This window comes from Aethalodelphis obliquidens, unplaced genomic scaffold (genome assembly GCF_003676395.1).
Source record: "Aethalodelphis obliquidens isolate GAN/ISIS:26980383/991018 unplaced genomic scaffold, ASM367639v1 scaffold44, whole genome shotgun sequence".
In the NCBI taxonomy this organism is placed as follows: Eukaryota; Metazoa; Chordata; class Mammalia; order Artiodactyla; family Delphinidae; genus Aethalodelphis; species Aethalodelphis obliquidens.
In genome coordinates, this window is record NW_020837988.1 from 14,469,653 (window position 1) to 14,482,841 (window position 13,189).

At 57.7% G+C, this 13,189-nt stretch overlaps 1 protein-coding gene across 1 annotated transcript in view; it reads left to right on the forward strand.

Annotated features, from left to right (window-relative positions):
* Positions 1 to 213: 213 nt before the first annotated feature.
* The window catches only part of SCN4A (sodium voltage-gated channel alpha subunit 4), a 28,128-nt gene continuing 15,152 nt past the window's right edge, over positions 214 to 13,189 (forward strand). The window contains exons 1-13 of the mRNA XM_027081201.1: positions 214 to 1,075; positions 1,165 to 1,283; positions 1,411 to 1,500; positions 1,799 to 1,927; positions 2,391 to 2,482; positions 4,411 to 4,671; positions 5,473 to 5,536; positions 5,790 to 5,931; positions 6,723 to 6,923; positions 7,550 to 7,703; positions 9,488 to 9,726; positions 11,522 to 11,695; positions 12,566 to 12,922. Coding sequence (XP_026937002.1) covers positions 803 to 1,075; positions 1,165 to 1,283; positions 1,411 to 1,500; positions 1,799 to 1,927; positions 2,391 to 2,482; positions 4,411 to 4,671; positions 5,473 to 5,536; positions 5,790 to 5,931; positions 6,723 to 6,923; positions 7,550 to 7,703; positions 9,488 to 9,726; positions 11,522 to 11,695; positions 12,566 to 12,922 — 2,295 coding nt within the window. The 5' untranslated portion in view covers positions 214 to 802. The remainder of the gene's footprint in view (positions 1,076 to 1,164; positions 1,284 to 1,410; positions 1,501 to 1,798; positions 1,928 to 2,390; positions 2,483 to 4,410; positions 4,672 to 5,472; positions 5,537 to 5,789; positions 5,932 to 6,722; positions 6,924 to 7,549; positions 7,704 to 9,487; positions 9,727 to 11,521; positions 11,696 to 12,565; positions 12,923 to 13,189) is intronic.

The following is a 13,189-nucleotide window of genomic DNA, read 5'->3' on the forward strand; positions in this document are numbered from 1 at the left end:
ACTCCACATTCCCACATCTTCCTTTTCTCTTCCCTCCAGGCCAGATACGGTGAGTACAGGCAGGTGTACCACATTCTCCTTTCTCATGCCCCTGGCAGACATCACTAATCAATCACAGCAGTCTTTTTGCACTGAGTCTGCCTGCAATCTTTTTTTTTTTTTTTTTCTTCAGGCTGCAATCTTGATAGTCTTTGCCCGCATCTCCAATGCAGCCAACAGCAGCTGATCCAAGTCAGCCCTCAAGGTGTAATCCGTTTGCCATTCCTGCTTTAGGCTGACCCCATCAGGCCCCTCACCTCGGCCCATCCTCAATCCACCCTCACATTTCACATCTGATTCCTTTCTGCCTCACTGCTGGATAGAGGTCACATGGGCATAGCCAGCTGTGGTTTTTCTCTGTCCCCATAGGCTGAAGCCACACAGTCCCCAGACCTTGGGACCAGGAGACGGTTGAAGGCACTGGGGCATTGGCCCCAAGTCTCGAAGGCGGAAGAGGACCTGGTTGGTTTGCTGTCAGTGCAGAGTGCAGCCAAGCCCTTGCTGGGGAGAGTGTGGTGCGGGGCTTGGGGGTGATGCTCTTGTGTCCAGCACCTGTGCAGCAGCACCTGGGCCCGGCAGGCACACCTCCCAGCCCCAGAAGGGCCTGCACGCCGACCTCCCCGCCCTGGCCCCTGGTCAGGCAGGAGGTGAGTAGCGGACAGCAGGTCCAGGGCGGGGTGGCCGCCCAGCACCCCGGGGGCTGCACGCTGCAGCCCTCCCAGCTGCCTGCTGCCCTGCTGGCCCCTGAGCCCAGGATGCGAGGATGGCCACCTCATCTCTGCCCACGGTGGTGCCTCTGGGCCCTGAGAGCCTGCGCCCCTTCACCCGGGAGTCCCAGGCAGCCATAGAACGGCGGGTGATGGAGGAGGAGGCCCGGCAGCAGCGGAACAAGCAGATGGAGATCGAGGAGCCCGAACAGAAGCCGTGCAGTGACCTGGAGGCTGGCAAGAGCCTGCCCCTCATCTATGGGGACCCCCCGCCGGAGGTCATTGGCATCCCCCTGGAGGAGCTAGATCCCTACTACAGTGACAAGAAGGTCCGGGCCTGGGAGGCTTCCCCCCACCCTTCTGTCCACTGTCAAGCTGTCTGCCTGTCCCCGGCCTCACAGCTCTCTCCCCGCCGCAGACCTTCATCGTGCTCAACAAGGGCAAGGCCATCTTCCGCTTCTCCGCCACCCCTGCTCTCTACGTGCTGAGCCCCTTCAGCACCCTCAGACGCTACGCCATCAAGGTGCTCATCCACTCATATCCTGCCCGAGTGGGGCGAGCGCAGGGGCGGGGAGAGGCAGGGAGGGCTCGGGGGTGGGCAGGAGGCCCTCCTTCCACCTCCCCTCCCACCTGCTCCCTCACTTTCCTTGACTCTCCCCCCAACGCTGTTCAGCATGTTCATCATGATCACCATCTTGACCAACTGCGTGTTCATGACCATGAGCGACCCGCCTTCCTGGTCTAAGCATGTGGAGTAAGTCTCCCCCTCCCCCGGTCCCCCGGTCCCAGGTGTCTGCCGGTCCCAGGTGTACACTCTGAGGATGCCCAGAGTGAGACTGCTCTTGTCTTCCAGGGAGACAAACGCTGTCACTGCCACCCCCATCAACAAACACCTTAAGTCCCCGGAATGGCACACACTGTCACCCAATGTCCTCAGCCCCTGGGTGGCACATGTCACTTCTGTGCCCTCCTTCCCAGGAGGTCCATCACTGCCACCCACACCCCGGCCCCGGCGTGACATGGCTGGCCCTGGCCGGCCCTCTCCCCGCCAGGTACACCTTCACGGGGATCTACACCTTCGAGTCCCTCATCAAGATCCTGGCCCGCGGCTTCTGCATCGAAGACTTCACATTCCTCCGGGACCCCTGGAACTGGCTGGACTTCAGCGTCATCATGATGGCGTGAGCAGGGCCCCGAGGGCGTCCTGAGGCTGGGGAGGGGAGGGGGCCAGGCCTCAGAGGGTGGACCGCAGGGCTGTGGGTCCAGCTTGCAGATAGCGGGCTGCACAGTTTTAGGAGCTGCCGTTCCCGGGGTCTGGCTGGGAGTCTGTCCCGGTGCCCCTACACATAGCACATATGACCACACACAGCAGCCCTGAGCCCTAGTCCCACGGGTCCCCACCCGGGAGAGCTGGGCTACCCTTGCTAACCCCACTCCTCAGCAAAGCTGCTGCACTGTCTTCCCCAACTCTCGGGCCCCGACAGGAAACTTGCTGTGCCTGACCTGTCCCCCCGCAACTCCACGGTAACCCCAACTACGAGGATTCCTTGGGAATCCTCCTTCTGGGCCTGGAGAACCTGTGACTTCTGCCCTACCGCCCACCCCCGGCTCTGACACAGCCCTCGCCCCAACCTCCCCACCCAGGTACCTGACGGAGTTTGTGGACTTGGGCAACATCTCAGCCCTGAGAACCTTCCGGGTGCTGCGGGCCCTGAAAACCATCACAGTCATCCCAGGTACTGGGGAGGAGCAGGGACCCTCTGCCCAGGCCATCAGGCCTCCCCCCTCACCCAGGCCTGGAACCAGGCACTCAAGTTCTGTGACTCAGGGTCACAACCCTCCCAGGTGGTGTAGGACCCACACCAAAGCCTGGACACAGAGGGGCCCAGGTGGGAGGATGAGTTTTAAGAGGCAGCATAGCAAGGTGGTTAGAGCACAAATTCTGGAGCCAGACTGCCTGGGTTCAATTCCCACCTCCACCACTTCCTAACTTTGACCTTGGGTAAGTGCTTCCCTGTCTGCCTCAATTTCCATATCTGTGAAATGTGGATAATAACAGTACCACTCATCCGGTTGTTATGAGAATTCAAAGCCTTGATAGCAATAAGGTGCTTAGAACAATGCCTGACACAGGGTATGTGTATTCAATAAAATAAACAGACTGGGCAGAGCAGAGACCTCCACCTGAGAGAGGCACGGAGAATCAGTGATAGAAAGTCCCAGCCCTGTGGGCTCAATAATGAACACGCCACATACCCACTGAGCCATCAGGCCAGGGCAATTCCAAAGTAATGCAGCAAGAAGCATGAAATAACTAGCATCTGGATCATCCGGACCCTCAAAAAAGCATGTGGAGAAACTGGAGAAGGTTCATTAAAGGAGAGAAAGATGATCTGAAAAGGCATGGAGAACAGACTCTGGGAGGAGGGGAAATTGTGAAGTCATAGTGCTAGAAAATACGTTAGTTCTCCTCTAGTCCAAAGCCCTCGTGAATTGCAGTTGAGGAAGGAGGGACCCTGGGAGGGAAGAGCTTACTGAAGGCCACACGGCACGTTGGCCCCTGAGTCAAGGCCACAATGCCTTCCCTCGGTGCCAGGCTTCCAGCATCCTCAGAGCTCAGGGGGCTTTTATAAGGAGACTGCTGAGCATCTGTTTTCATACCAGGATAAGAAAAAGAAATAAGCTCATACTGAAGCAAGAGACACACTGATTAGGCACAAGGAAGAAGTTATGGTTCTTCTATAAACGATGGAATCTGAGCCTGGAATTCCATACGATTTGGCTATGCCTTTGACCGTCCAGAGGAGTGGAATGCAATATTGCAAAGTCAGCCTAGAGCTTCTCAGAGTGAACCCTGCTGTTCCTTGGGTGTTAACAGGCACTAAAAGAGAAAGGGGGCTTCCCTGGTGGCGCAGTGGTTGAGAATCCACCTGCCAATGCAGGGGACACGGGTTTGAGCCCTGGTCCGGGAAGATCCCACGTGCCGCGGAGCAACTAAGCCCGTGCGCCACAACTACTGAGCCTGCGCGCCTAGAGCCCGTGCTCCGCAACAAGAGAAGCCGCCGCCGTGAGAAGCCCGCAAGCCCGCGCGTAGCAACGAAGACCCAGTGGAGCCAAAAATAAATAAATTTATTAAAGAAAAAAAAAGAGAGAGAGAAAGGGTTCTGTGTCAAATAAGGTGAAACGTGGCATTAAAGTTTTTGTTTCTGTAGGACTTTTCCGAGCCCTTGATAGGCTAATCTACGCAAGGACCCTCCAAGAGGGCGCTCCAGAGCTCAGCCTGCCCCCAACGTGATTGAACCCCTTCTGTTAAGGGCACAGCTTGCGAGATGAGCGTTCTAAGGAACACCCTTCAGGAGTGCTGACTTAGCGACATGTATTCAGCTCCACTGTGTGGCTGGGTGTCGCTCTCCGAGTTGGGGCAACACACTGTGAAGTCTTCGTAGTCCCTTGTCTAGTGGCTGAGATTCGGTGGCCATGCAAGGCTCCAGATGGAGGTTGTAACCAGAGAAGGATGGGGCTAATTTGGGAAGGCTTCGGGCAAGCAGTGCCCCAAGTAAGTCAGGGCTTGAAGGAGGTGGAGTAGGCAGAGGCTCGCAGGGACTGAGTGGGTAAGTTACCCCCTGCCCTGCCCAGCCCCAGCTCTCACCCTCCCTGTGATCAGGGCTGAAGACCATCGTGGGAGCCCTGATCCAGTCGGTGAAAAAGCTGTCAGATGTGATGATACTCACCGTCTTCTGCCTGAGTGTCTTTGCCCTGGTGGGGCTGCAGCTCTTCATGGGAAACCTGCGGCAGAAGTGTGTGCGCTGGCCCCCGCCCTTCAATGACACCAACACCACGTGGTACAGCAATGACACCTGGGACGGCCAGGAGAGCTGGGCCAGCAACTCTACCTTTGACTGGGATGCCTACATCAATGACGAAGGTAAGGACGGAGGATCGGGGGGCCAGTGGGGTCTTTCCCAGCCCCGATGGCAGCCCTTTGTGAGACAAAGAGCATGGAGAAGACCTGAGTATAAATCCGTCACTTGCCAGCTGGGGTAACCGCTGACAAGTCGCTTCATCTCCCCCTCCCTCAGAATCTTTACCTGTAAGATGGAGACAACAATACCTTTCTCAAAGGGTTTGTGCGACAACAAATGCCAAATTGCTTTGAAAATCCTAAAACTTTGGCTATAAAAAGCAGCAGTGTGTAGTCCCTAACCTACGTACTCCTTGTTCTCCATCACACCACATGCTCGCACCCTGGCAGGGCCACCACCAGGCGCCCGCATCCTATTCACATACCCAGACTTCATAGCCTCACACGCACGAGGCAACATTCTCACAAAGCCACTATTACTTCACACTGTGCCTCCTGGCAGCTGAGAAAATGGTACCCCTTCTTCAACCTGGCATCCTGGATTCTAGCCGCATCCCCCCCCCCTTCAGTTGAGGGTCCTGCACAGGCACATGGTAGCCCCATCCACACACATGCATGTCCCCCACCCCGTATCCCTCTGTGCCCCTGCGGCACCCCACACTAGGCACTGAGCTGACAGCAAAATGTATCTACCCAGAGACCTTGGAACTTGGAGCTGCCCTTAAAGGAGAGGGAAGGGGCACCCAGACAGCATCCGTTTGGTGCGTGTGGTCCACACAGATGTGTCCACAGGTGCACGGTGGGTACTGTGCCCACAGTGTCCATGTGGTGACATGTTTCCTTTGTGGCCTCTGACTCCCAAAGGGAACTTCTATTTCCTGGAAGGCTCCAATGACGCCCTGCTCTGTGGGAACAGCAGCGATGCTGGGTGAGTGACATTGGTGGGGGGGGGGGGGGGGTGGAGGGCAGATGTCCCAGGGTTGTCAGAAGATGGGGGATGATTAGGGATGAGAACCTGGGGTGGATGGAAACGTAAAGAAAATTCATGGACATGGGGGAACACTTTCCATTTTGGGGGATGCAGACAAGACGGAAGGATAGTCTTCTCTTGGGATCCCCCCATCTATCTCCCGGCTGGAGCTCTCCTTTCTCCCTAAAGCCAGCCCCCATCCTATCCCCAGGCGCTGCCCTGAGGGTTACGAGTGCATCAAGGCCGGGCGGAACCCCAACTATGGCTACACCAGCTATGACACCTTCAGCTGGGCCTTCCTGGCTCTCTTCCGCCTCATGACACAGGACTATTGGGAGAACCTCTTCCAGCTGGTACAGCGGCCCCCGGCCCTGCCCCTCAGCCCCATGGCTACCTCCCTCCATCTCCACAGCCTCCTCTGGGCTTGGTGGGGCCCCTAACAAGTCTGTCCCCTCCGTGGTACCCCCTAAATGCCCCTACATATGGGTTCTCAGAGCCCTCTGACACTAGGTACCTGCCCAGATCTGAGCCTCAGCCCTTTCTTCCTTTTTCTCATTTGCCTTAAGAGCTGAGATCTGAGCCGGGCACAGACTCCCAGGCCTCACAGTAACCGGTAGGGCAGCTTGGACTCCAACTCTGCCCAGACACAATTATTTGCCTTCCACTGTTTGCAGGTGGGCAGGTTGGGTCTGGAGCAACGGTGCCTGCTGGTTCCTGGTGATGTTTCTAACATCATCATGTTAATAATAATATTTAGTAGTAATAATAATAATAGCTACTATTTGCTGAGCTCTTACTAGATGCCAGGCGCTATGGGAAAGCTAGGATTCAAGCTGATCCCAAAGCCCATGTTCCCCAATTTTTATCCTGGTTCTCTGATCTCAAGATGTCTGGCTGAGGTCCTCTGGGCTTTCTGAGCCAGGAGACCAGGAAGGTCTGGGTCCTGAGTATATATTTTGAAGCACCCCAGAATGTGGCTTAGCCTGCCAAGGGTGGCTATACCTTGCCTCAAAAGCCCTCAAACTGCCGGGCTCTGTGAAGGACCCTCTCTGTTTACCTATCTGGGCGATGGATGTATGGAGATGGGTGTGGGTGAAAGCAGGGGAGTGCCATGTGACGCTCTCTCTCCCTCCCCCGCTCCCAGACCCTTCGGGCAGCCGGCAAGACCTACATGATCTTCTTCGTGGTCATCATTTTCCTGGGCTCCTTCTACCTCATCAACCTGATCCTGGCGGTGGTGGCCATGGCATACGCTGAGCAGAACGAGGCCACCTTGGCCGAGAATCAGGAGAAAGAAGAAGAGTTTCAGCAGATGCTGGAGAAATTCAAAAAGCAGCAGGAAGAGGTGGGGAAGGTCTGGACTCAGGGAGAGGAGGCCGAGGACCCAGGGATCTCCCTGCCCCTCAGCCTGGGTGCTCCTGGGCAGGCTGAGGGGGGTCGGGGGAGGCGTGGGGTAGGGCCTGCGAGGCAGAGGACGGGGAACAGAAGGCCCAGGCTGGAGCTTTGGTGGGGTGGGAGGCATGCAAGCAGTAGAAAGAGTATTTCTCAGCTCAGCGCCTCAGTTTCCCCATATATAACAAGGAATCTGGAGTAGTTAAACCTGACGTAGCCTTCCAGCTCCAATTCCTATGGTTTTATGATTCCTTATGGGCAGCGTACGGGTCCAGGCTGAGGGAGAGGTGGGTCCTGATGAGGCCCCGGGGAGCAGCTGTACATTTACCCATTGTCTCATGAAGTGCAGGGTCAGTCAAGGCTTCAGAGAGTGAAGGGTCTTCAGGATGTGTCACTTTGGTCCCTACCCTGTCACCCCACCACCACCGAGGTTGCCGCCCCTGCCCACAGTAAGCTGGGTGCAGGCCAAAAAGAGGGGCCCCCAGCCTGAAAGACTCAGGAAGAAGCTCTGAGCGTCCATTAGTCCATCCCCATGGCTCAGCAATGGACTTTATGTCCATCACCCTTGCTGGTCCACAGGCCAAGGCCGCTCAGGCGCTGGAAGGTAGGGAGGCAGACGAGGACCCAGCCCACGGCAAAGACTGCAACGGCAGCCTGGACACATCGGCGGGGGAGAAGGGGCCCCCAAGACCCAGCTGCAGCGCAGATAGCGGCATCTCAGATGCTATGGAAGGTGAGTGCCTGGTATCCCCATACCCACCCTGCTCTGCCTGTCCTGCCCATCAGGCCACTTGGGCTCCTGGGGTGGGGGCCGGGAGGGCCTGGCTGGGCCCAGCTTCAGCACAGTAACTTAATATTGGCATCGAAGAAATGGCTGTGATAAATATAGTCCTGGCTTACCCTGGCCCAATTCTGGCTGCAAGGCCAGGCTGTGGCGGGAACTGGGGGCTTCCGGGAGGCCTTGGGGGCTGCCAAGGCAATGGGGAAGGACAGGATAATAATACGAACCAGGAAGGCCCAATGTTCCGGAAACTGGAGATCCTGTTCCTCAAATATCTTCTCGGTAAAAGTTAAACATCAAAGGTCCCTCTGCCCAGATAGAGTCACAGACTCCCCCAAATCCCTGTGCTGCCCCCCAGGCCTCAGTGGGACACTAGGATTAGGTAACGAGGAGAGGGTGGATAGACATACAGACGGATGGATGGATGGATGGATGGTTGGGTGGGTGGACTGAAAGATTAATGAATGGGAAGAGACGTGGGTGTGTGGATGGATGAGAGGGAGGGAGGAGGAAGAAAGGGGGAAGCAAGGGAGGGAGATGCAAGGAACTCTGACATAGAAGGGATCGGGCCCCTCCCCAGGGGTCTCGCCTTGTGCCAGGAAGGCAAACCTCTAGAGGGCCCCATCCCAGCTGACCTTGTGTGACGGGCATCCAGGTGTCTGTGTGCCCTGACAGAGAATGCCCCAGGGAACGCTGGGCAGGGCTGGCCGAGGAGGTCCCTCAACGCCGTCCTTGCCGGGACTGTGGTGGGAAGTTTGGGGCCTCAGACACAGTTTGGGGCACCTGCAGTAGCACCCAGGTTGGGGGTAGGGGTGTAGAATCTGCAGCCTGGTTTACTAATTCTTGGGTGGGGGTGCGGCTCAGCCGCCCCCAAACTCTGGGGTGTCCCAATCACGCACTCAAACCCAGGTGTCTATGGGGCTGCCCTGGGAGTCCTCTTTCCTCATCTATGACGTGGGGGCACTAATATACTTACCTCATCCATTTCCGGTGGTAATTAAATGAGAGCACGCCCAGGCTGAGAACCCCCATGGGCAGCAGAGGCCTGGAAGACCAGGAGGAGAAGCAGCGTCACCCAGGGGCCTTATGGAGCCCCAGGGGTTTAGAGCTGGAGTGGCAAGAACAGGGGATGTTTCCAGAAAGCTACCCTGGTGGGAAAGGAAGGACTGGCTGGGGACAGTCTGGAGGGGCCGGCATACTGGCAGTGAGAGGGAGAGCCCTCGGGGGGAACCATGGTTTGCTCCTGAGTGGTGCTGGCCAGCAGCAGGTGGAACTGGGACCCAACCCCCTGCAGTGGCCTCCTGCCTCTCCCTGGGGGCCCTCGGGCCCCTCCCCAGCCGAGATCGCAGCCCTGGGCCATAGGCAGAGGATGGGAGTCACCCCATCGCGTTGGGGGGTGGGGAGCTCCAGGAAGGCGGAGCTGAAGTAGAACACTGAGAGAGAGGAGCTAGGGGTAAGGCTGCTGAGGGTGTGGCTTTTTGAGGGTCAGCTAAGGGACAGCGTGTTGGGGGGCGGGGCACTGAGGGGTGGGGCCATGTGGGCGGCGTCTAGAGGGATGGATCTTGAGGGTGACCCACTGAGAGGCGGGGCTTGGAGTAGGCCTCCCTGAGGGGGCGGGGCTTGAGGTGTGATGCTCCAGGGGGCGGGGCTTGGAAGGTGGGACCAAAGACCTAGGTGGAGGAAGGAGCACGTGAGGGGGGATCCTCATCAGGTATCTGTTTCCACCCTACTCCCAGAGCTGGAAGAGGCCCACCAGAAGTGCCCACCATGGTGGTACAAGTGTTCCCAGAAAGTGCTCATATGGAACTGCTGCACCCCGTGGATGAAGTTCAAGAACATCGTCCACTTGATCGTCATGGACCCCTTCGTGGACCTGGGCATCACCATCTGCATTGTGCTCAACACCCTCTTCATGGCCATGGAGCATTACCCCATGACGGAGCAATTTGACAGAGTGCTCAACGTGGGCAACCTGGTAGGGAGCGGACGAGGGAGAGGCTGTCCTTCCTGTGCAGGACAGGAGAGGGGCCACAGGGCCCGACAGGCTGTGTGGAAATATGGGTCACGATTAGGGGGCATAAGGGGACAGGCTGGGGTTATTTTCCCAGCATATGGGTATATGGGGGCATGAGTTGATGTACCAGGGATGTGCATGGGGTGATCCATGGGACGTGGAATTGGGGTTTTAGGGTACTTGGGGGCAGATAGAATAGGGATGAGGTGCTTGACCTCTTATGATCAGGATTTCAGGGGCTTTGGGGTCCAGGCCATGCCCTGGAGGCAGAGATGGGGGAGTGAGAGCATAGAGGTATGGGGGTGGCTGGATGGCAAGTCTCTCCACTTTCAGAGGTTGTTGTGGGCCTAAGAGGGACAAAGGGACCTGGAAGTGGGGGCATAGAGCCATGGGCACCCAGGCTCAAGAGGCCCCCGCTCACCCTGGAGGCCCCAGGGCATAGTGCCCCAGCCCTGAGCCCCCCTGCCCGCTGCCACTTCTCCGGCATGGCCGGGCCAGCTCCCCCTCCAGCCCTTTCTGCTCTGCTATTGTTGACACACACTGATCCGCCTGCTTATCCCTGCCCATTAGGAGCATTATCACCTTGTTGCCAGCCCCTGTGGAGCCCGACAAAGGGAAAAAGCTGCCTCCTCCTCCAGTCCAGCCCCACCCTCCCCAATTGCCTTTGCAATCTTTCCAGGATGGCGAATGGGCGAGATGCTCCCCCTCTCCTGAGGCGTGGGGAGCCCAGGAAGAGTCAGATTTGGGGCCTGGGGCAGGACGAGGACTGGGTGGGCGGCACAGGAATCAGACCCTAGACTCCCCAGCCCGCGAGGCAGGCACGTCCACCCCACGGAGATACCCGAGGCGGCCATGGCCAGGCCGGGCTGGAGGAGCAAGGATGTGCTCTGGACCCGCGGTGCAGCTGCTGGGGTGTGTGTGATGGGCCCGGCCCGCCGCCTGCCCACCCCCTGCCCACACTCTGCTGCTGTCTGGGCACCTGCTACGGGCAGGGACAGCTTCTGGGCGGGGCTCAGCATGTGCCCGGGCAGGCTGTGGGCCCGGGGCAGCTGGTGCCCGGCAGGAGGGGGACTGTGCCCAGGGAGCTTTTAGAGGTTCTGCAGCTCTCAGACAAGTCCAGGGCTCTGGGGGCTCAGCTCTGGCTTCTCACTGATCCTCTGCTTCATCCTCTTTGGGGCCCTGCCTTAGACTTCCAAAGCCACCAAGATTTTCTGGGTCCTGGGACCCCAGCCAACCAGGGTAGAGAGGCTGTAGGGTGTAGGGACAGGAGACTGGACTAAGCACCCCAAGACCTGGCTTGAGACGTGCTTCTAGGTGGGCGGTGTGACCGACAGCTTGCTGCTGGCCTCTCTGAGCCTCAGTTTCTCATTTCTGGGATGAGCGCGATCATTCCTCCCAACCTCACAGAGGTTGGGATACCGATAAGGTCATAGTGTGAACGACAGCATGCTCTATGAGTGTTGAATATTATTATGATTGGGCTGAGGCCCCAGGAAGTCACGTGACAGGCCAACAGTCACAAGGCCAGGAATGGACGGGCCCCGGTGTCTGAGTGGTTCCCACTCTGCCCTGTGGCATGGTCGTTCCGCTCTTCACTCACTCACATACACACATCTGTGGGCCGTGGGTACCACTGCTTGCGCCCCCAGGGCTCTGTCACCCTCCCCTCGAGCCCTGGAGGTGGGAGTGGGGTTGGAGACTCCCGAGGTCCTGTGCCCCTGAGGCTCTGTGACGGGGGCTGCACCCCACCCTGCAGGTCTTCACGGGCATCTTCACAGCAGAGATGGTGCTGAAGCTCATCGCCATGGACCCCTACGAGTACTTCCAGCAGGGCTGGAACATCTTCGACAGTATCATCGTCACCCTCAGCCTGGTGGAACTGGGCCTGGCCAATGTGCAGGGGCTGTCGGTGCTCCGCTCCTTCCGTCTGGTGCGTGAGGCCCTGGCACTCGGACTGGGGAAGGGTGTGGTGAGGATGCCTGGGGGAAAGGGGGAGAAGCCTCCAAGAAGCCAGAGGGCTGGAAGTAAAGCCCCCTCTGCCCTTTGGTCACCACGCTGCCTCTTAGAACCTTTCTTACTGGAAAAAAGGAGAAAGGTGCCCTCCCCCTTATCTCACAGAGCTGCTGGGGGACCAAACTGACAGCCCAGGAGCTGACATTTGGGCTTGACTCCTAAGTGACCTTGGGTGGCAGTGGGGTGGGGACTTCGACCCATATTGCAGAGCTGGAAGCTGAGGCTCCGGAAGTGCATCGGTAGTGGAATTGGGACTCCGACTTAGCATCCTTTCCACTACCCCCTAGGGACCTCTCATGCATCCACAGAAGTATAGAGAAGGTGAGCTACACCTCCGTGTACCTTTCACCCAGCTCCAACAGCTGTCAACATTCTACAGTTCTTGTTTTATCTGTCCCCCCAATTTTTCTGTGGGGAGCATCTTAAAGCAAATCCCAAGATTTCATTTCACTTGCAAATACTTTAGCCTGTATGTTTAAGAGATAAGGACTCTTTCTTTTGATCACTCAAAGAGGATGAGGTGGTAGGATGTGAGCATTCCCATTTCATAGAGAGGTAAACTGAGGCCTTGCATCCCTCAGTGGGTGGGAGCTGAGCTGTTCAAAAGAGTTCTTTCTGGGAATTCCCTGGTGGTCCAGTGGTTAGGACTCTACACTCTCGCTGCGGAGGGCCTGGGTTCAGTCCCTGGTCAGGGAACCGCTCTTTCTCCTCTAAGGATGGGGCTCTCTTGGGGCTGGGCCAGGGGTCCCCGGGTCTCACCAGCCCCTGCCCTCCCCCTGCCTGGCAGCTGCGGGTCTTCAAGCTGGCCAAGTCGTGGCCAACGTTGAACATGCTCATCAAGATCATCGGGAACTCGGTGGGGGCGCTGGGCAACCTGACGCTGGTGCTGGCCATCATCGTGTTCATCTTCGCCGTGGTGGGCATGCAGCTGTTCGGCAAGAGCTACAAGGAGTGCGTGTGCAAGATCGCCGCGGACTGCAACCTGCCCCGCTGGCACATGCACGACTTCTTCCACTCCTTCCTCATCGTCTTCCGCATCCTGTGCGGGGAGTGGATCGAGACCATGTGGGACTGCATGGAGGTGGCCGGCCAGGCCATGTGCCTCACCGTCTTCCTCATGGTCATGGTCATCGGCAACCTGGTGGTGAGTGAGGTCGGCTGGGTGGCTCCCCCACCCTCGCCCAGGACATCCAAGTGTCCAACGTGTGTCCATGCCTTTACTTCCTTTAAATCAGGCTGTCGCTGAAGGGCCCTTTTCCCGTGAGGTTACACTGTGTGACACCGCCGATGCTTGTTTTCTACCTAACCCCAGCCCCAAATGGCAGTTTTGTATGGTTTAACTCAGTGGCTCTCAAATTTTAACCTGCTTAGGAATCACCTGGGAGTTTCTCAAAACCTAGATTCCTGGCCC